This window comes from Ambystoma mexicanum, chromosome 1q, assembly GCF_040938575.1.
Source record: "Ambystoma mexicanum isolate Mex_15411 chromosome 1q, UKY_AmexF1_1, whole genome shotgun sequence".
In the NCBI taxonomy this organism is placed as follows: Eukaryota; Metazoa; Chordata; class Amphibia; order Caudata; family Ambystomatidae; genus Ambystoma; species Ambystoma mexicanum.
In genome coordinates, this window is record NC_090922.1 from 845380355 (window position 1) to 845401482 (window position 21128).

At 46.2% G+C, this 21128-nt stretch overlaps 1 protein-coding gene across 4 annotated transcripts in view; it reads right to left on the reverse strand.

Moving 5' to 3' along the window:
* The window catches only part of NOS1AP (nitric oxide synthase 1 adaptor protein), a 1516567-nt gene that overhangs the window by 432055 nt on the left and 1063384 nt on the right, over positions 1-21128 (reverse strand). For all 4 annotated transcript variants that reach the window (XM_069641481.1, XM_069641480.1, XM_069641483.1 and 1 more), the window contains exon 6: positions 8380-8521. In XM_069641481.1, the coding sequence (XP_069497582.1) occupies positions 8380-8521 (142 nt within the window). The remainder of the gene's footprint in view (positions 1-8379; positions 8522-21128) is intronic.

Here is a 21128-nt window from a genome sequence, read left to right on the forward strand (position 1 = left end):
ATCGCTCAGGAATTCATACCCAAGGCGTTGCTACAGAAAGACATTGCCACTGTAAATGCCCAATGGACGTTTCTAAAAGAAACTTTCAAAGGTCTCTTGTCCGGAAAAAGAAGGACTAACTAAGAGGGCCCACAAGATGCACGGAAAAGCAACAGGAGGAAAACAAAGTCTGTGGCGGGTGCGCTCTGAATGGTCTATGACGCATGAAACAATTGTGCTGCAAGGATTCAGGTACATCATGCCATAGTCATTTGTGGCTAAGGTGATGCGGGTGGTGCATACGGATGACCAGGGAGCAGTGAAACTGAAATCTAGGTTGAGAGAAAAAGAATGGTTCCCAGGCCTGAAAATGAAACCTCATACATGCATGTTGATGGTGGGAAGTGACAGCTGCAAAGAACCGCCAGCCACCAATATCATCTCCACCAAAGAGTACTGCCCGGTGACAGAAAATCTGTGCGAATGTTTGCACTATAATGACGAACCAACACTTCTTTGTCATAACACATGACTACTCCCAATACCCAGAAGTGGAATTCATTCCCGCCACAGCAGCTCATGCCGTAATACCAGTTCTAAAGAAAATCTTTGCAGTCCATAGCATACCAGCTGCACATAAATTGCTTAATGACACACTGTTTCTTAGCATACATTTCAGAGAGTTCATGAAGGTGTCTCACAAATGCATCGTACCTTGCTGGTCGTGATGAGGTGGCACTAGGATTCATGAGCACTCTTCAGAATAGCCTATGAACAACAGAGACAAATGCAGGAAGCCCTCTGAGATGTTCTGACGGACTGTCGCCCTACACCTCATGATGGCCCCACCATCCAAAGAGTGTTCTGGGGTTAAAGGTAAACGCAGTGCTTGCCGATAATCCACCAAGGAGTTTGGCTGTCATAGGCAATGGCAAAGTTAGAGCCAAAGTCATGTAATCTGAGAAAGAGCAAATGGTGATGGGTAGGTAACCCAGGCATAGAAGTGGGTGACAATGTCCCATTGCAAAACAGCCACCCATCACTGAAGCTTGGGCTTCCATATGAACTTCATCCCTAAGAGTTCACATATAAGACAGGCACCTTGGTTACTGCCAGCAATGGACAGAATAGGACAAGGAGCTCAGAAAAGATCCAGACAACAAACAGTCATATGTGGAGGATTCAGAAGACGAGACTCAATGCTCAGATGGCGGACCAACAAGACAATGCTTGTGCACGAGCAAATTCAACTGACATGGTGGCCAGTAATGATGATACACAGCGAAAGCAATGCCGGGGGAACTGGTGCGAACCTCAGATGCCTGGTGAAGGTCAACAGGAGAATCCCCTGCAATTTACAAGACTCTGTATTACACGATTAACCAGCATGGGGAACGTGGCCACAGGCACTGGTGCTGTTATTGTTATGTTTTAAATCTATGGTCATAACACGCATTACTGTTGTTACAGTATTGTCAAAACAATACCAGGTCCGTATTTGTGTACAATATCACTGCATTAGTTACTCTATATCTGGGCATATTTTGTTACCCAGGTCTGTATGACATTCTCACACCTTTCTAGGGATAGTCTTTCCTGTACAAAAGAAACTCAAACATTTATCAGGTGGAGGTCTGCAACATGCAGGCCATTGCAAGAAGACTGTGAGGTTGAGGGTAGGGAGGGGGGAGTATAGGGCGGGCACTGTGATGCTGGAAATGCATCTGAGGGACAGGGCCTCTGAATCCTTGTCCTTTTTCTGTTTTTACCGTGTGTTCTGTCATGTTTTCTGCCCAGGAGTCCATGAGGGACTCCTGGCAGTGCAGCTCTCTCTTTTGGTTTGGTGAACAGACCCATGGGATACCCTTATGGCACCCATGGGTAGGGGTACAACCCTGTGCCCCTAGTGTATGTTTTTGGGCACCTGTGGGTGGCCCACAGAGCAGGGTATGGGCTGGTGGCAGCTCCATGCTGAACTTGACAGGTGCTCTGGGTGTCCTCCATTTTGGCATACCCAGGCCCTGCCATTGGGATCAGTTGATTCCTGATAGAAACAAGATGGCCCCTGTGGCCTCTTGCTTTCTATTGCCTGTTGTCTTGTTTTTCCCAAAGTCCTGGGAAGCCCTGACTCTGTCCCTTCCCCCTGACTGGCTGTTGGGTGGAAGTTCCATCTATGGTGTTGTTGTGAAGGCCCAGCTAGACTGACTGGAGCCTTCCCAGTGACTGTATGTTATGGGTACCTCCTGTGGGTGGGACCTGGGTGAATGGAGTGTGTGACCAATATACACTCCTTATTGTGGTTGTCTGGTTTCTGGCATATGAGACAAAGACTGAGACAGCCCTGCCCGAAACTGGCCTGAATGCAGTGTGTAGTGTTGAATGGCTGGGTACTTGTCCCAATCCACATTCCTTGTTGTGAGTGTCTGAAAGGGAGGAGTGTGGCCTGAATGCACTGTGTGCCTGATTGGCTGACTGACTGCATGAATGCCCTTCTGTGTGATTGGCTGCTGTGTGTGTGCCAGCAGTGTGGATGAGAGACAGAATAGTATATCTGGGGACCTCTCACCACTGGAAATTGTTCAGAAGCGTTCAGAAGCGGAGTCTCCACTCAAGAGTAACTGGAACTGCTGATCCTCGACGTCCAGCTGGAAGAAGAAGACTTGCTGCTGCATTTGCTTCGACAGATCTGAAGGTTGCCGAATTCGTCGAGGACTGACCCGAGAGAGGACCTGGCTAGGCGCCCTCTTCCCGTGCTCCGAGGGACCATCGAGCACCGCTGAATCTTCGCCGAAGCGCCCTGGAAGTCAGACCCTCGAAAGGCTGCCGACCCGAGACGGGACCGCCGAGGAGATCGAAGTGAAGCACCCGGACATCGACGCCGTCGAAGTCCATTGCCGTCGACCAGGGTTCGCAGGTCTGTGGAACCGCTGGAGGCCTGTCGAAGTTGTGTTGCCCAGCCGTGGGAACCACTTGACGCCGTGCCGTCGACGACCGGAGCCGTCCGCTCCTTGCCTAAGAACATTTGAATTGAAGGACTTCCTCGACCGCACCTTCGACCGCTTTATCCTGCCGGAGAAAGTCGAGGACGACCAACGCGCCGAGGAGAATCCGCCGGTGGGTTTCCCGCCACCTCACGACCCCAAAGACTCTAGCGACTCGACGCCCTTGTTGGGCTACCGTCATTCACAATCTTTGCGGTCCAGAACTAGTGTCGCCGAGGTGCCCCGCACGCCTCTTCCTCGCAGGACGCCGACGTCTCGACGCCGACGAGCACCGCTCAGATCGAAGCCTGCCACCTCATCGACGCCGTTCTACCCTGTTTGTTGTCGGACGTTCGACGCCCCGTGTCTCCCGCTTGAAAGGGAAGGCATTCAAGAAGGGCCGTCGATTCCCCGACACCGAACACCGAGTTCCTCGACGCTTCTCGACGCCTCTCGACGATCCGTGACTCCTGCTTTAAAGAGGGTCATTCAAGAAGGATCTGTCGACGCCTCTTCGAAGAACTCGACTCCACCAGGTACATTGGGGGGGTAAAAACATTTTAGGAGAGAATAAGACTATTGAACAATATATGGACTGGGCTTGTGTTATATCTCTTTATTTTACAGGTTGCCCAGGTGGGGGGATCTCCACACAGAACTGTGTCCAGTGGTAGGGGCCAGTATTCTGCCTATTGTTTCAACCCTCTGTTATCTCTCCTCTCTCTATTGCTGGTTTCCTTCTTATTGATCTGTGTGCCATTTTAACAGTATTGTGAATGCACTTTAATGAGGTCTAATATTAGTGGTACCACTTTAGAATTGTAGATATTTACCATTATTGATTTTCCTGAGCACAAAGTGCGTTATTGTGATAAGTGTACATAACCTTTGAATATTAATTATATAAAGACTGTGTTTTCAGTAATACAGTGTGTGGACATTCCTTTGTGGGGGCTTGGGGGATACACTGTACTTAAGAACCAGCCTGCATCACCTCCTGAGAAGCTAGGCCTTGATTGCTCGTCCATCGCTACCGTAATAGAGAATCTTGGCTGGGGTCCTCTGTGCCTCCCCTCTACCATATAGAGAGCGGAAGTACAGACCCCCCCACCGGTCTTTACAGGCACACCGGACGTTAATTAAACAAGCATTTAAAAAGCTTATAATTGAAATCGACAAGAAAAACTAGGATGACTTGCTCCAGCAGGCAGACTGAGTAACATACATGTGATGCTAGCTTTTCTTCATAGACCACCACCATCTTAATCTGCATGTATTCAATGTTGTGTAGCACAGTATACTACTTGGGTGGCATTGGCACACTTCCCAATATTATTGGCAGGTGCATATGTTTGACTGGCACGTCAAGGTACTGAGGCGGACTGGGTGGTGCTCGCAAGTACCATGCACACCATTCATAAGAGTAACCGTCCCCACTAATGAGGATTGGGAAAGGGGGACACAGATGTACATTTGGGATAAACCAGATCGACAAGTGGAATGGCAGTTCATGAGAATCAGGGAGGTATGGTGAAACCACAGTGGTTGGCATCTTGTGGGTTGGAAGATGGGTTCTGGCTCGTTGGGTAAGAAACCGCAGTTGCAAAGGTGGTGGGGTGGAGGGGATGATTGTGGCCACCTTGCTAGGTCATTAAAGACCCAAGTAAAGAAGCAAGTAAAAAAAAAAATATCTGGCCACACAAGTAAGTGCAGTCACCTTGCAATGTATCAATTCAAGGCTTCCTCCATCTTCCCGGCAAGGGATGTCCCATTTTTTGGTATTTATGTGGCAAAAGATGGAGGAGATGAGGGAAGCTCAAGCTGGCATTTAAAAAGAAATGGTAGCAAAAATCTGAGGACATTGGGGGTCATTCCGAGGTTGGAGGTAAGGAATTACTGGCACCGGTAAGGGTGCTGATGCCAGTAATCCCTTACCTCCGTATTCCGAGGTCCCTTTGCGGGTCCTTCCTTACCTCCTGCTTTTAGCAGGAGTAAAGTACGGGACCCACAAAGGTACTTCGGAGGTAATTACGGTCCCTCCAACCCTGGAATGGACCGGTAATTACTCCATTCACCATGCCGAATTTGGGACGGTTTCGGAGGCAACCATGGAGCTAATTACTCCATGGTTAGCTCCAAACCCGGAATGAGGCCCATTGGCATCCAGAGAACAGCCCTTCGAAAACACTGCAAAACTGGTATGGTTCTCAGGCAGGGTTCTCTTTTTATAGCTCGGTTAGGAATGTTAAGTTTGGGGCTATCAAATTTGACTCACTAACGCCCTGTACAAAAACACTTGGGACAAAGTTAAATATTACGGCGAATAAACACAATAAAAAAAACATGTAAGGCATCCACTTACATAGTTGTATCCATTGGTCAAGGCCTAAAGCGTGAACTTAGCCATGTCATGTGTCCACTTGGTGCAGTTTTACAAAGCTAAATTTCCACTTTAACAGCACAAACTTCACAATCTGAAAGTATATCTCAACCAAATTTTCCTGAGCTTTAAACTCATAGGACAAAATATTTCAAAGTTCGAGTGACTTAAATTCTAGACACAGACAGATGAACATTCACCTCCACCACCGCACAATACCTCTGCTGTTCCTATTTTGTCTGCAATGCTAGATTACTCTCGCAGCATGTTGTTCCTAAAATCATTTTGTTAATAGAACTCCCAACGTATGATCTCCAATTTCTTCCAAGTTGTGTTCAAATCTGTTATAAAGTGTGACATGGATAACTCCAAAATCCACTCTCCTTCTACTCAGGAGGTTTAGAATAAAGCTACCCATGAAAACCATACCACTTTTTTATTTCTTCATCAAACCAATCAGCCCTGTTTATTAGTGTCAAACACAAGATTCACCACTGGAGAGATGCTTTGGAGGTTTACAAGCAGGCCTAATGTTTGAACACGACCATGATTCTCCTTGTGTTGAACACCCATTGAAAGTAAAGTGCTACATAAGTACACACCTACAGCATTGGTGGAGCAAAAGGAAAAATGGAAATTACTACATTTCACCAACTGCAACTCAAAAATGGTCATAAGCACGATTCTATGCCCATGTGGACTCAAATATATAGTAATCAAGGTGCTGGTGATAAAGAATTTTTATTGAAATGGAACATAGTCCAGAAAAATTCGAGTGGACAAGTTTGCAATGCAACACATGCAAGGACAGAATCCAAAACGGAGCAGGGAGTTGCTGATATTCAATGAGCAAAAATGATTTTCAGCATATTTGTGATTTGAACGGGCTAAATGATAATATAGAATGGGAAACATTAAGAACTCTTAAATAAATGAATTATGTTTCACTGGGATAAGGAGTCACATACTTCAGTCATCATTTATTGAGTAGATACAGGAACATTTAGGTTGTAATGAAACAACATGCCCCATAGTAAGAGTTGTTTGCAAGGAGACAAAGTGATGTATCGTCAAAGATCCAGCAACATGCATGTAAGACATGCATAGTCAGTATTTTACAGCCCAACCCAATAATATGTCACATGTATTTCAGTCTGTTTAGAAAGTAGAGTTAATTTACACAGGCAGTGATGCATGGCACCAACAAAAAAAAATTACAACTTTCAATGACAAATGTTTGTATACTCCAACAAATGATGTAACTAAATTAATTAATGTATTGCCCATATACAGCAAATGCCAAAGCACAGCATTTTCTTTTTTTTCCAATTCACTTTAACATCAAGGAATGCAGTGGATACGTCTGAATCGTGCACATGAGGTAAGAGAGGGGATTTTCTTAAATCAAACTAATGTAATAATTTCAGTTTATGATGGGAATAATTAAGTGAATTTAAAAGGACCCTTGTATTTGTTCCAAATGATTAGATGGGGAGGCTTGTTCATGGAGTAGACAAGAAATGAAATACCCTATGATTAATAAAGAAAATAAAGGAATTACCAGCAAATGGGTAAAAACATACATTTGTTTGCGATTTTTAATCAAATAGAAATAAGATGATGGTTAATAAGCACAGCTTAGTAATCACACCATGTTCTTTTAGTCCCGTTTTTAGACCACGCTGATCTACATTAATCTTTGTCTAATAAGAAGATCGGAATGTACAAGAATTGACAAATAAAAAGACGCCTACAGTAGGGGCAGGTACCAGATAGTTGTACTATGAAAATGAAAACTAAAGAAAAAGAAAGTTCATAGGTAGGGTTGTTAATCATTTCAGGCTAGACTTCAGAAAAGAAAACAGAAATATTCCATGAAACATATGGCGAGATAAAGCATAATATAAATTGTGAAGAAGCTAAGAGGCTATCTATCGCCTTACATAGGGCATGAAACAAAGAACTAAACCCCTGGCGAATGTCTGAGCAATGCAAGCAGTGCATGGACGGAAACGTGCATGGTGGGAAACACAGAATGGGGAGCTGCTCCATCTTTTATAGACAAGACATTCATGTGTGACTAGGGATAGAATAACGTTGTACTGTTATCGTTGCCAATGAAAAGGGATCTAATCAGGCTCTGTTTATATTGTTGCATGTTACACATGTGTATTGGTATACACCCATATGTACAGTTTTGAACCTTGCATGGTATGTACGTTATTTAGAATGCATTGTATTATGGGCTAAGCACGTTATCAATAGTACTTTATTTAATGAAAAGTAGTGTACAGGGGATGTTGCTAGTAAAAATAAAAATGCTAAACTGTTGAACATTGATGTGATTAAATTATAACCATTTAAATATTCTGGACTATGCTGAAAATGTCGATTTAAATAGTTAAGCAGCTGAGTCAATCTAGTATTTGATTGTGTCCTGGTCATAGGAGTCCCACACCTTTGTAGAATAACTACATACATGTTACCACTGGCCTTAGATGTGTTTGTTAAGCCGGGAGCCCTCCCTTTGAGTGCAAGATAGGATCTAAAGGAAGGGCAGGGGGCGGCGGCTGGGTCTCATGTCAGACCCAGAAGAGCCGCCCCCACTGTCTGCAAAGTTACTAAACCGTTCCTGCTAGGAATGCACATTTTACCAAGCATGAAGATTGGATTAGCCTAAAGGAGAATGTAATATGTGCCAAAATGCAATGCACTGGGGTGGCGTTAGCATGACAGTTTTCTTAGACGGTCATGCTACATTAAAGAAAAGGCTACATGAGTCAAGCATTATATTGGTGGCTAATAATTAAAAAATAGGTCACATGCGGATCTCCGCAAAAGGAGCCTTACTCCTGGATCCTCCTCTTATTGGTGTTGCTATGCCCGTCTTTGACGGAGCTGTGGTGCCCACATTGAGCTGGGAGGTGTTGCCCTAGAATTTTCCAATTGCGATCCACCTTGATGGATTAGACTCTGAAGCTAGCTTCTTCAGAACATAAGTAGGGTGGTAGTGTGTCGAGCCTCCAGCGGCATGCCTACCTGGAACCTCAGAGCCCTCGCTATTCTTCTCACTGTCCGTGTCCTCCTGGCCGTCTGCGTTCTGCTCCGTGTGCTGCAGGCTGAGTTTGTGGCACACTTCGAAGGCCTGGCCCACTGTTCGAACAATCCTCATGGCCTGACTCTGCATGGGATAGAAGGAGAAAGAACCTTTAACAAAGCCAGGGTCTGAAACATGGATGGGGTATTGGCTCTTTATACCAATCATATCATTATTCAATGGCAACACCACCCTTGTTGGCCAGTGACACCACCTAACACACAGATTTGAAAACACTAACTTCTCTTAGGCCGTTTGTGTTCATATAACACATTATTCACTTAGTGCACAGTTTGCAACCAGGTGTTATCACCAAATTAAAGTGAAGCGAATCCAGGGATCGGAGAGTACAGTATTAAAACCACAGTGCCCGAGGGCAGATCTCAACTCATGCCAGAGCGAGTACTCCACCAGCATGCTGCAGACCCTCTCGACCAGATTACCCACCTCTACTTAAAGTATACAGCAAAGATAGCACACTATTTTAATTCAGAATATTGGGAGGATGACCATAATGACAATGGGTATAAGCATTAAAGGTAATGGCGCCAGCACTGCCAGGTAGTTCTTGAGTTGGGGAGAGGAGTTACTGGGGGCCCAATCAAGGACCCATGCGTGAAAACTAAGTACAACCTGTGACCACTATGTCATCATGAGTCCACCTCTATACCAGACAGGAAAGAGTTACTTTGTAATTGAAACCATGCTGTACCACACCTCCCCACAGGACTAAGTAAACTCCACCATATTACCTCTATACTCAAGGAGCTGCACTGGCTACACCTTCAAGGACGCAGGGCTGGACTGGCCTATCGGAAACTCTGGAGATTGCCACTTTTGTGTGGTAAACTATTTAATTTCCACATTTTCTTATAGGAAAAGGGTTGGGCTTTCTGAAAATGTGTAATATGGGGCAACTTAGAACCTTATTTCCAGGGTCTCGTTTGGTTCCCAGTCCACCCTTGCAACGGCGCATCATGTTCAAGACACCAGGCATCACCTATAAAGCAGTCGCAACCTACGCACCGCTGTACCTGACCGAGGAACTTTCCATCTCGATAGGCAATCACACCACCAGAAGCCATGACACTGGAAGAACAGAACTGCACAAGGGTATACATAGGCAAAGGGTATTTTTCTGCTATGTACTGTGGCTCGGGAACAAGTCACCAATGCAGATATGACTGGCTCCCGCCATCTTGCAAGTCAGTAAGGACTCTTCAAAGATAACAAAAAGCAGCAAAAGACACCACTAGCTACCCACCTCAACCACACATCAGGTGTAGGTTAAGCTACTCAACAGATGATATTAAATATCAAGTTACGTATTCTACCAAAGGCATGATATCAAAAAACATTTTAATTCATATATCACAAACTTATTGATCACATAAAAACACTTAAACACTAATAATTACAAACGTTGGTTGAAGAACACAGGGAACAAAAATGAAGAAAATAAATAAACAAATAATAATGAAAAAATCACTTTCGGCTGTTTCTGTATCAAAAGCAGATGTAATTGATATGAATTTTATAGTTACGTGATGTTAGTAACAGTGGCTTAAGCCATGTACAGATTTTTGCAGAACATGGGTTAACAGGGTCAACTTTCGAATGTGTTTCTGGGGCAAGGAACAGCACTGCAAAAGACTGAATTTTACTAGTGATATCCCAAGACCCGTCTTCAGGACGTGGGTAATTAGTGAAAAAGGTCAGCTATACTCAATGCACGGAACCTGTACATCATCAATAAAAATAACTCAATTAAGAGATCCTATAAAAAGCCTTGTGTGTAGTCACAAAGTGCAAAACACACTGTGGGAGAAGAGTAGGGATCCTACTAACCTTATATTCATTTCATTAAAGTGTGGAGGGAAGAGTGGTTTAGACTTTAATAAGCACAATTGCATGGATTCGGCATCTGGATAAATCTGCAACTATAGATAGACAGATTAAACGGAGTGCATATGGATGTTAGGTAAATCTGTATCCATGTGTTCAAAAACTAAAATGTATTTATTTAGACAGGGTATTTAAGCAATTAACATCTCTAGTAGATGAAGAGGACAAGAATTCCTTCTATTGATAAGTTCTAAGGGTCGCGTTCCTTCAAGGAAAGAATGGTGTGGACTGCATTACCCATAATACATTGGTGCATCCTGTAGGAGCGCAACAAAGAACATAGTGTGTGCTACCAACATTTGTTCATTGTGGACAAAGGAAACGAATAAATGTAAAATCCATATCAGAAAGCAGCTTACTTGCTGTCCACGTGTCAATGGATACACGTTGTAAACAACATCAGGCGATGTATGCTTGTCTCAGTGTGCAAATATGACCAATCCTGAATCCGGTGTGGGCAAACCTGCATGAGAGATGACTCCCGTTATTACGTCCCATCTAGTACATAACAAAAGAAAGAGAAAAGCAAGAGAAAAGCAGGCGAAACGCCCAGGCGCCCGGCGGAGATGGTGAAGCCAAGTGGAGTTTATTAAATAATTGCTGATATCCATATGTGGTATCGTCACCATAGAGCTGAAGAGAGGAACAGTCCTCTCTCTTTGTTGTTTGGTCGTGCGAGTGGGCTGTGCCCCACGCAGGGGGAAAGGGAGGGGTTACCGCGCAGAGCGGCAGTTTCATGTTGGAGGAAATAAAGTGTTAGACGTGTTGCACCCCAGCTCCTGTGTCCGCCTCAGTTCTTTGGGGACGAGGGCCACCGCAGAGCGTGAGGAGGTCCACGTAAGGACACCACATCTGGCGACGAGGCGGACACGCGCCCCGCCGTGCCCGCCACCTCAGGCCAACGAACGGCGCCTGCGGTCCCCCCCCCCCCGGCTGCCGGAGATCAGGGGTCAGAGTGGGGACTTTTCCAGCCGTCGAAAGAGGCCACAAGTGCGCATCCCACGGGTGGAGCGAAAACTGCGGCTCCCCGTGTGTCGATCTTCCGGACCGAGGAAAGAGAAACCTCTTCTCCCGCCAACGGCACCAACGCCAGCGCCAGCGCTGCCCCAGGCGCGCATCCCACGAGTGGAGCAGGGATCGTAGCTCCCCGTGTGCCTGCATCCCGGGCGAAGAAAGCAGAAGTTTCTCCCGCCAACGGCGCCAACACAGGCAGACATACTTCCAGCGCCGCGGGTGGAGCGGCGGCTCCCTGCACTGCGCATCCGGTGCGGTTGAGGAGCTCCGACCTCCCGCCAACGGCAGCGGACCTCCGGACACATCGGGCCCACCATGCACTGCGATAAGGGTAAGCAATAACCCCAGTGCTGGTAGTGAGCCCATCGGCAAGGCCTCATAGGCCCCACCATATCCCAGCCAACGTGAGGAGAGTAAATTCCCCCGAACACAGCGCCTCATAGTGGCAGGCTGACGCCACCGCACTGGCAGACACCAGACACACCAAGTCAAGCCCATGAGTGGCTCCGGAGAGGAATCACCCACCACCACAGTGACCCCAGCCCGCAGGGCATCACTCACAGTCCCAGTAACACCAGCACAAGAGGAGGAGTCCTCCGCCCCAACATCCCCGCACAGGAAAATGACAGACAGCCTTCTGGCCCAACTGCCAGCAAACTTTGATCTCACAGAGACAAGCACCTTGGGGTCTAGATGGAGAAGATGGCTAAGAGACTTTGAAGTATGCCTGAAGGCAGCTGGTTCATTAGAAGATGAACAAAAACTAAACCTTCTAAATCATGCGGTTGGTTCCAATGTGCGAGATATCCTTGAAGAAATGCCGGAAGACACCATAGATTCATACGCCAAACTAAAGACGTCACTCACGGAATACTTCACACCCCACACGAACGTAGATTACGAACGGCACGTATTCCACACTACCAAGCAAAATAAAGGAGAGTCCATAGACGCATTCGTCATGAGACTGAGGACAAAAATGAAGCATTGTGACTTCAACAACTACTCGAATGAGGAGGCCCTCAGGTCGCAGATCATAGTAGGATGCGAAAGTGCAGAATTCCGGAAGAGACTACTACAGCAACCGAGAAGTCTAGAAGAGATCCTGCGTCTAGCGAGATCGGACGCTGCCCTTGCAGCGCAAGTGGAAGGCCTAGACGACATAAGGATCACGCACGGCAAACAAGAAAGCATCCACAAGCTGGAGGCCATGACAAGAACAAACCAAGACCCTTTCTGCTACAGATGTGGCCACGAATACCCACACGAAGGGACCTGCCCGGCCATGGGACAGACGTGCTCCGCATGTGGTGGCGATGATCACTACAAGTCGGTATGCCTGATTTTTCGCAGCAGAGTGAGAGGAGCCAACAGAAACGGAAAGACCGTGACGGAACCAGAACAACACCAAAGCTCCCGCTACAGCAGGTCAGCGCACCACTTCCAGGAACAAGGGCGACGTCGCTCTCACGACGACCAACCGGAAAGAAGACAGGAGAGGAGAGATTGGAGGGAGAGCAAAGCCATTCAGCCAAAGACAAGAAGACGACCCAGAAGATACGTGAGGTGCCTCATAGAACAATCACAGTCAGAGAGTATATCAAGCGCATCTTCAGAAGAGAGATCCCGCAGGCCGGAAATGCAACAAGAAGCACCGCGGAAGAATATGCCCTTGGAAATGACAAGGCAAAAGAACACAGCCCGATGCTAAGAATAAGAGTAAACCAAACCACGGCGGAATTCCTCATAGACACGGGAGCAACCGTGAACGTGATAAGCGAAGAGGTATACCAAAACATACCGAACGCCCCTCGCCTACAGCCCGCAAGAGCTCTCATCTATCCCTACGGCTCAAAGACACCCCTAGCGTGCAAAGGGTTCTTCATGGCATCCTGCCAGTACAAAGAGCATAAGAAAAGCATCCCCATGCACGTGCTAGAAGCTGCCACCGAGAGTGGCTGCATCTTGAGTTATCGGTCAGCCATAGAGATGGGGCTCATTCACATACTATACCGCCTCATGGTGCACAAGTATCTAGACCCCACAGCAAGCATCGATCAAATATTCCCGGCGCTATTCAAAGGTCTAGGAAAATTAAAAGGAAAGCAAATTGAACTTCACATCGACCCCCACGTCACTCCAGTAGCCCAGCATTACAGAGGCATCCCCATCAACATCCAACAGCAAGTTGAAAACGAACTAACTAAGCTATTAGAAGCCGACATCATTGAGCCCGCGGAAGGCCCCACCCCGTGGGTCTCTCCCATAGTACCAGTACCCAAGCGAGACTCTTCAGACATAAGGATATGCGTAGACATGAGGAGACCGAATGAAGCCATCCTAAGAGAACGACACCAAGCCCCCCGGATAACGGACATGGTACATCTCTTGAATGGGGCGACAATATTCTCGAAATTAGACCTAAACAAAGGATACCACCAGCTAGAGCTCAGCAAAACCTCACGATACATAACGACTTTCGCCACTCATCTAGGTCTATTCCGCTATAAGCGACTCAGTTTCGGAGTATCCTCAGCCGCCGAAATTTTCCAGGAGGAGATCCACAATGTCATCAAGCATGTGCCCAACTGCTTAAACTACAGCGATGACATTCTGGTCTTCGGCCAGACCCAAGAACAACATGACGACACATTGATGAGAGTCTGCATGGCCCTAGAGGAAGCCCAACTAACGCTCAATAAGGAAAAGTGTGAGTTTCGCAAGAAGACACTCAGATTCTTCGGACACATATTTTCGGAAAAGGGCATGACACCAGATCCCGAGAAAGTGAGTGCGCTTCGTGAGGCTGAACCGCCGACAACAACATCGGACCTCAGATCATTCCTGGGGCTCGCAAGCTACTGTACAAGATACATATGTGATTTTGCTTCCATCAGCGAACCCCTAAGAGCTCTAACCAAACTGAACACTGAGTTTGTGTGGTCAAACAAATGCCAAGAAGCGTTCCAGATCATCAAGGACCGCATCTCAGATGCCCGACACTTGGCGTACTTTGACCCCAAGAAGACAACAGAACTGGTTGTAGACGCCAGTCCCGTTGGACTGGGTGCTATTCTCACGCAGTTGGATGGAAAAGACGGAGGAGGGAAACACATAGTATCATACGCCAGTCGAAGCCTATCAAAAACTGAACAAGCCTATTCTCAGGCAGAAAAGGAAGGACTGGCGGTTGTATGGGCCTGCGAGCATTTCCACCTGTTCCTATATGGGAAACCTTTCACAGTAGTGACAGACCACCAGGCACTTACATTCATCTATGGCAACCCACAGGCCAAAATGCCGCCAAGGATAGCACGATGGGCACTCCGGCTGCAGGATTATCGATTCACCATAATACACCGACCAGGGAAAGAACAAAATCCCGCAGACTTTCTCTCCCGACACCCCAAAATAGAAAGCGAACCCGAACAATCCATAGCGGACCAATACATCAAATATGTCGTCCACAGCAGCACCCCGCAAGGACTCGACACAGAACAAATAACGAGAGAATCTAACGCAGACCAGGGTATACAAACCATCTTGAGGTGCCTTGAAACAGGAAGGTGGAAGCATGCAAAACAGATCCGAGAAACCATGAGCGAGGAAATCAAGCAAGACATCACGTGCTTCCTGGCCGTAAAGGAAGAACTCGCAAAATCAGAGGAAGGACTATTACTAAAAGGGACGAAGCTGGTAATACCACGAAGCTTACGCCAGAAAGTGCTCGAGCTAGCGCACGAAGGACACCGGGGAATTGTGTCCACAAAAAGGATGCTGAGGCAAAAGTTATGGTTTCCCCAGCTAGATACCTTGGTAGAGGAATTACTAAGCAACTGTCCAACCTGCGTCATCGCAAAGCCACATACGGCCCCGGAACCATTAAGAATGACCACACTACCAGAAGGAACTTGGGAAGAGATCGCCATCGACCATTTTGGGCCTATGGAAGGGGGTGAATACATCCTGGTAGCCATAGACGAATACTCCAGGTATCCCGACCTACAGATCATCCCATCCACCGCTGCGCATCACACCATACCGGCTCTGGATCGAATGTTCACAACATATGGCATACCCAAGATCGTAAAATCCGACAACGGACCACCCTTCACAGGACAAGATTTTCAAAGATTCGCAGAGTACATGGGTTTCCGTCATCGCAAGATTACACCACTATGGCCTCAAGCGAATGGCACTGTGGAAAGGTTCATGAGCAACATCAAGCGCACCGCTCAGATCGCACGCCTTACAGGCGAGCCTGTGGAGAAAATGCTGTATCGACTAATGCGTGACTATAGGAACACCCCATATAGCACCACGGGGAAGTCACCATCAGAGGTAATGTTCGGGCGCATGATCAGAACGCGGCTACCGCAGGCACCTGATCACAACGGACAATATGAAGAGGATGCAGAGATGAGAACAAGAGATTCCATCAGGAAGGAACACATGAAGGAAGCGGCCGACCGCAAGCGTGGAGCCAAAGAGATCGACCTGGTGCCGGGGGACATGGTCGTAGTGCGACAGCAACAGCAGCGCAAGAATATGACTCCGTTCAATGAGGAGCCACTCATCATCACTAGGAAAAGAGGATCGCTCATTACGGCCGAAGGGGATCACCGGTCCATAACGCGAAACTCTTCACACTTCAGAAAGATGCCGGGTCCTCAACATGAAAATGAACCAAGTGCACATGACTCGTTCTCCCACTGGGACGCTCCCTACGAAGGAGACAGAGAAGATTCTGGAGATGACGTGACACCCGAAGAGTGGAGGGCACCCGCTACAAGCATGGATCGACGTCCATCGAGAATCAAGAAAAAGCCCACTCGTCTCATTGAAGAAATGGGCTGAGAACACAACTAACTGTTTAGTGATGGGAGGGTGTGGTGTCGTCACCATAGAGCTGAAGAGAGGAACAGTCCTCTCTCTTTGTTGTTTGGTCGTGCGAGTGGGCTGTGCCCCACGCAGGGGGAAAGGGAGGGGTTACCGCGCAGAGCGGCAGTTTCATGTTGGAGGAAATAAAGTGTTAGACGTGTTGCACCCCAGCTCCTGTGTCCGCCTCAGTTCTTTGGGGACGAGGGCCACCGCAGAGCGTGAGGAGGTCCACGTAAGGACACCACACCATACAAGACAATTGTGGACATTTATGCATTCAAACCCCTTTTTTAGGAAAACATTCTTTTTTAGGGCACAAGCTTTTTTATTAGGTCCCTGGAAGTGGGCATCCACCTCTTTGCACCGTGATGACAAGGTTTCTTGTGCTTGCGTAACCCAGGTAACAACGTGTGGATTTGCAATTAATATAGACCACAGATGTGGTGACATGTAGCCTATTACCTTTTAGTATATTTCCGTTTGTTATATTACATAAACAACTGTTGGTTATAATATTTTTTGCATATTCATATGTCCACAGGATATAGCAAATACTAATCCTTCAGTCATTCTTGGTGTATCGATCACCACAACAACTAGTTCTCCCTTCATAATCCTCTTCAAGGGATCTATGTCCACGCAATTACACTCTCTCAAGATGGTGTTGTTACTGTTTTATGGACCCAATTAGTCTCACTAACAATGGGTGAGATCCGTTATCTAGAGGTCCGTCTTTGCTGTCTTGCGCACCATCCCGGACATGGTCATAGACGACTGGCCCCTTTTAAACATATGCATTCTGCATATGTAGTCCCTCATTTATTTACACATTCCGCTTTGGATACGAGGACGGGTGGCGGTGCCTGGAGCGTTTGGCTTCACCAACTCCGCCCGGGCGTTTCGCCTGCTTTTCTCTTTCTTTGTCCTCGTTATGTACTAGATGGGACGTATTAACAGGAATCATCTCTCATGCAGGTTTGCCCACACCGGATTCAGGATTGGTCATATTTGCACGCTGAGACAAGCATATATCGCCTGATCTTGTTTACAACGCATATCCACTGACACGTGGACAGCAAGTAAGCTGCTTTCTGATACGGATTTTACATTTATTTGTGTCCTTTGTTCACAATGACCAAATGTTGGTAGCACACACTATGTTCTTTGTTGCGCTCCTACAGGATACACCAATGTATTATGGGTAATGCAGTCCACACCATTCTTTCCTTGAAGGAACGCGACCCTTAGAACTTATCAATAGAAGGAATTCTTGTCCTCTTCATCTACTAGAGATGTTAATTGCTTAAATACCCTGTCTAAATAAATACATTTTAGTTTTTGAACACATGGATACAGATTTACCTAACATCCATATGCACGCTGTTTAATCTGTCTATCTATAGTTGCGGATTTATCCAGATGCCGAATCCATGCAATTGTGCTTATTAAAGTCTAAACCACTCTTCCCTCCACACTTTAAAGAAATGAATATAAGGTTAGTAGGATCCCTACTCTTCTCCCACAGTGTGTTTTGCACTTTGTGACTACACACAAGGCTTTTTATAGGATCTCTTAATTGAGTTATTTTTATTGTTTTTAGGTCCTAACAATGATGTACAGGTTCCGTGCATTGAGTATAGCTGACCTTTTTCACTAATTACCCACGTCCTGAAGACGGGTCTTGGGATATCACTAGTAAAATTCAGTCTTTTGCAGTGCTGTTCCTTGCCCCAGAAACACATTTGAGTGTTGACGCCGTTAACCCATGTTCTGCAAAAATCCGTGCATGGCTTAAGTCACTGTTACTAACATCACGTTACTATAAAATGCATATCAGTTACATCTGCATTTGATACAGAAACAGCCGAAAGTGATTTTTTTCATTTTTATTTAAAAAAAAAAAAAATGTGTTCCCTGTGTTGTTCTTCAACCAATGCTTGTAATTATTAGCGTTTTATGTGTTTTTATGTGATCAATATGTTTGTGATATATTAATTAAAATATGTTTTTTGATATCATGCCTTTGGTAGAATATGTAACTTGATGATGTTTAATATCATCTGTTGTGTAGCTTACCTACACCCGATGTGTGGTTGAGGTGGGTAGCTAGTGGTGTCTTTTGCTGCTTTTTTATGTTTACTCCTCACACACCACAGCCCCCTCCAAAAAAAGAGGAATCCCACCTTTTGCTCAAAACGATTTTTGTTACCAGGACTCTTCAAAGAACATCTCCCCATTCTACAATCGCTCCACTTAAACCTACCTTTCCCACACCAGAGTTCCCACACCTCCCCGATCCCCCTATCCAGCCAGCTTGTACCCCACTGTGCCCTACTTCTACACCTTTGGGTTGGTTTCATTATATACAGCATTCCGCTGTTTCCCAGCTGCGTTTGCACTTTATAAATCCCATAGGCACATGCAAGTAGAACATCTTAAAACATTGCTGCATTTCTCAGTAGTACCCGACAAGCCCGCCCAAACAGGCCTGCACCCAATCTGCTACTTCACAGAAGACGTGATGCATCCTGGCTATATCAGGGACGGGCTCAACGACTTGCCACCATATATTGACCCTGGTGTACAGAGGACGGGACAGATCATTGACATTCAGCTCAAACCCCCAGAGTTAAGGTGCTTTAGAGAATGCCATTATATAGATGACAGTTTTATCTAGACCAAAGAACTTGTTCGGAGCTACCCCGAGCAAGGCCATGCACTCTGGGGAAGGAGAAGATCTGGATGGGGGTCCTGAGCACATGGATTCTTGATCTGTCAGATTCAGGCAATGATGAAAAACCTTACACAAGAGTCACTGCTTCAGATGCAGGTTCCAATGGACTCCCTCTTGCAAAAAATGGTCAAAGCCTCAGACTAAACTTTCAGGGCATTATAATCAAGGAACATACAAGCTTGTTGACAAGTGGACTACAGAGGATATCAGTCGGAACAGTCCATGCATCCAATGTTTTCAGCGGTCGAAATTAAGATTTCTTTGCTAGCAGGCAACCAGTGATGTGACGCCTATATTTCAGGAGCAAAAATGAACATAAAAGAATGAACAATATTAAGATGTGTTATGCTGTATATCTTTTGTACAGAAGAAATAGTTCTAGATATGCCACTGAGATTTGACCCACTGCCTGAACTATAGTCACTTTGGCACACCTGGACTACACTTACTGGATCTGTGACAGCTCAACTAAGATAACACACACACAAACACATGCACGCACTGAGACTCTAGACACACACACAGTCGTTCTCAGGACATCCTTTGTCATGCTCCTGTACACCACCACCCATCTTTTGCACATGGTCAGACGTATCCAACACACCAATAGCCATCATCTGCATACCCCTACTCAAAGTGGTGGGCACCCAATCACATTCGACCAGCAACTGTCAGCTTGACTTTTGGGGAGGATTAACCTTGGCAAAACAATTTCGGTGCTAGGGGGTGACAAGGAAAGCCTGTAAAGGAATTGAGACTGGACTCCCACAACAAGTCTTGGTTAAGGAGGAGAGATAGAGGGAGGAAAGGGACATGGGAAAGATGTGCAGTGAGTCACAAGGAGCAACACAATATAGCTTCTGCTTTGCTTCCTCTGGCCTGTGCCCATGTAGGATGCAGTCTACATTCGGAATATTTGATAACAAATTGAATTTTTAGGATGTATGTCCCCAAAAATGCAATACCTTCACATTTTTGAAGTACCTCGATACAAACATGGCCCGGCATAGGAGGGGCAGAAAACTGTGTTCGTTTATCCCTCCTTCCCCCATAGAGGACAGGTGCAAACATCTGAAAATCAGGTAAATGCAGTGCACGTCACCAACATGCACATGGGGTAGGGGCATGGATTGAACATCGCCCCCTCTACACACAGACATTATTATGGTTGCACTTTCAGGACTTGTGAGCAGCACTCAAGCACAGAAGATTGAAGCCACATCTATTCCAACAGTGCCTTCAACTTGTGTCAAACCAAACACATTCAAAATGCCTGATGCAGTATTTGCAGGTCCGGCTATCAAGAGACCTGCAACTCCAGGGGAACTGCTAATTTCATACCATTAAGGTCTGTTCTCAGCTAACGGGGTCAGACCAAGAAAGTCCTAAATTCAGTAAAACACTCATTCCTGTACACCAGCTCAAAAGGGTTGTTGGGCCTCATTCTGGGGAAAAAATGCATCGGTGGTAAATTATGTAAGCTAAAAGTAGAGAAACGGAGTCCACAGATACCCAATGAATGCACCAGGAACTGAAGTGGTGCAAGTGTTGTCTTTCGTTCAACTGCCACGAAAAAGGTGGACCAGCAAACTGCACATAGATACCTTTACAGGTAATGGACAACACCCTACTAATGGATCCACAGTTCCACCATGAACAGTGAACATTTATGGAACTGCATATGCCAGAACAAAGAGGACAAGCATTGGGTGCTGTTAAACTTGAAATTATAAACAAGAAAAGCTGAACACAAAGGTAATACGTTACTGTTTAATCTGTATGCCAGATTGGTGTTCTAATGTGGCTTTGCCAATGTTGGATTTGCTGGCTCTGCAGGGAGCCCGACCACAATGTAAACATTGGTTCAACCCAGAATATCCACTGCTGCTGGGGCTAGAGCTGAAACCCCAGGGGATTGTACATTCTACATTAGTAGAGCCAAATCCTTTTCCAGCTATCAAAGAAAATACTTTGGGCCCAGCTCTACAAATTAATCCCAAACTCAAGGCTTCTGGTTAGTGGGCTGCTCCCCTGCTCTGCCACCCCCCTCAAACCCCCACATGGGCACATCTCAAGAGAAATAATCTGAAACATACATTGAAATACATCCCAGTAGTGCCTCAAACATGGTCCTCCGAACTGACACAATCCAAATGT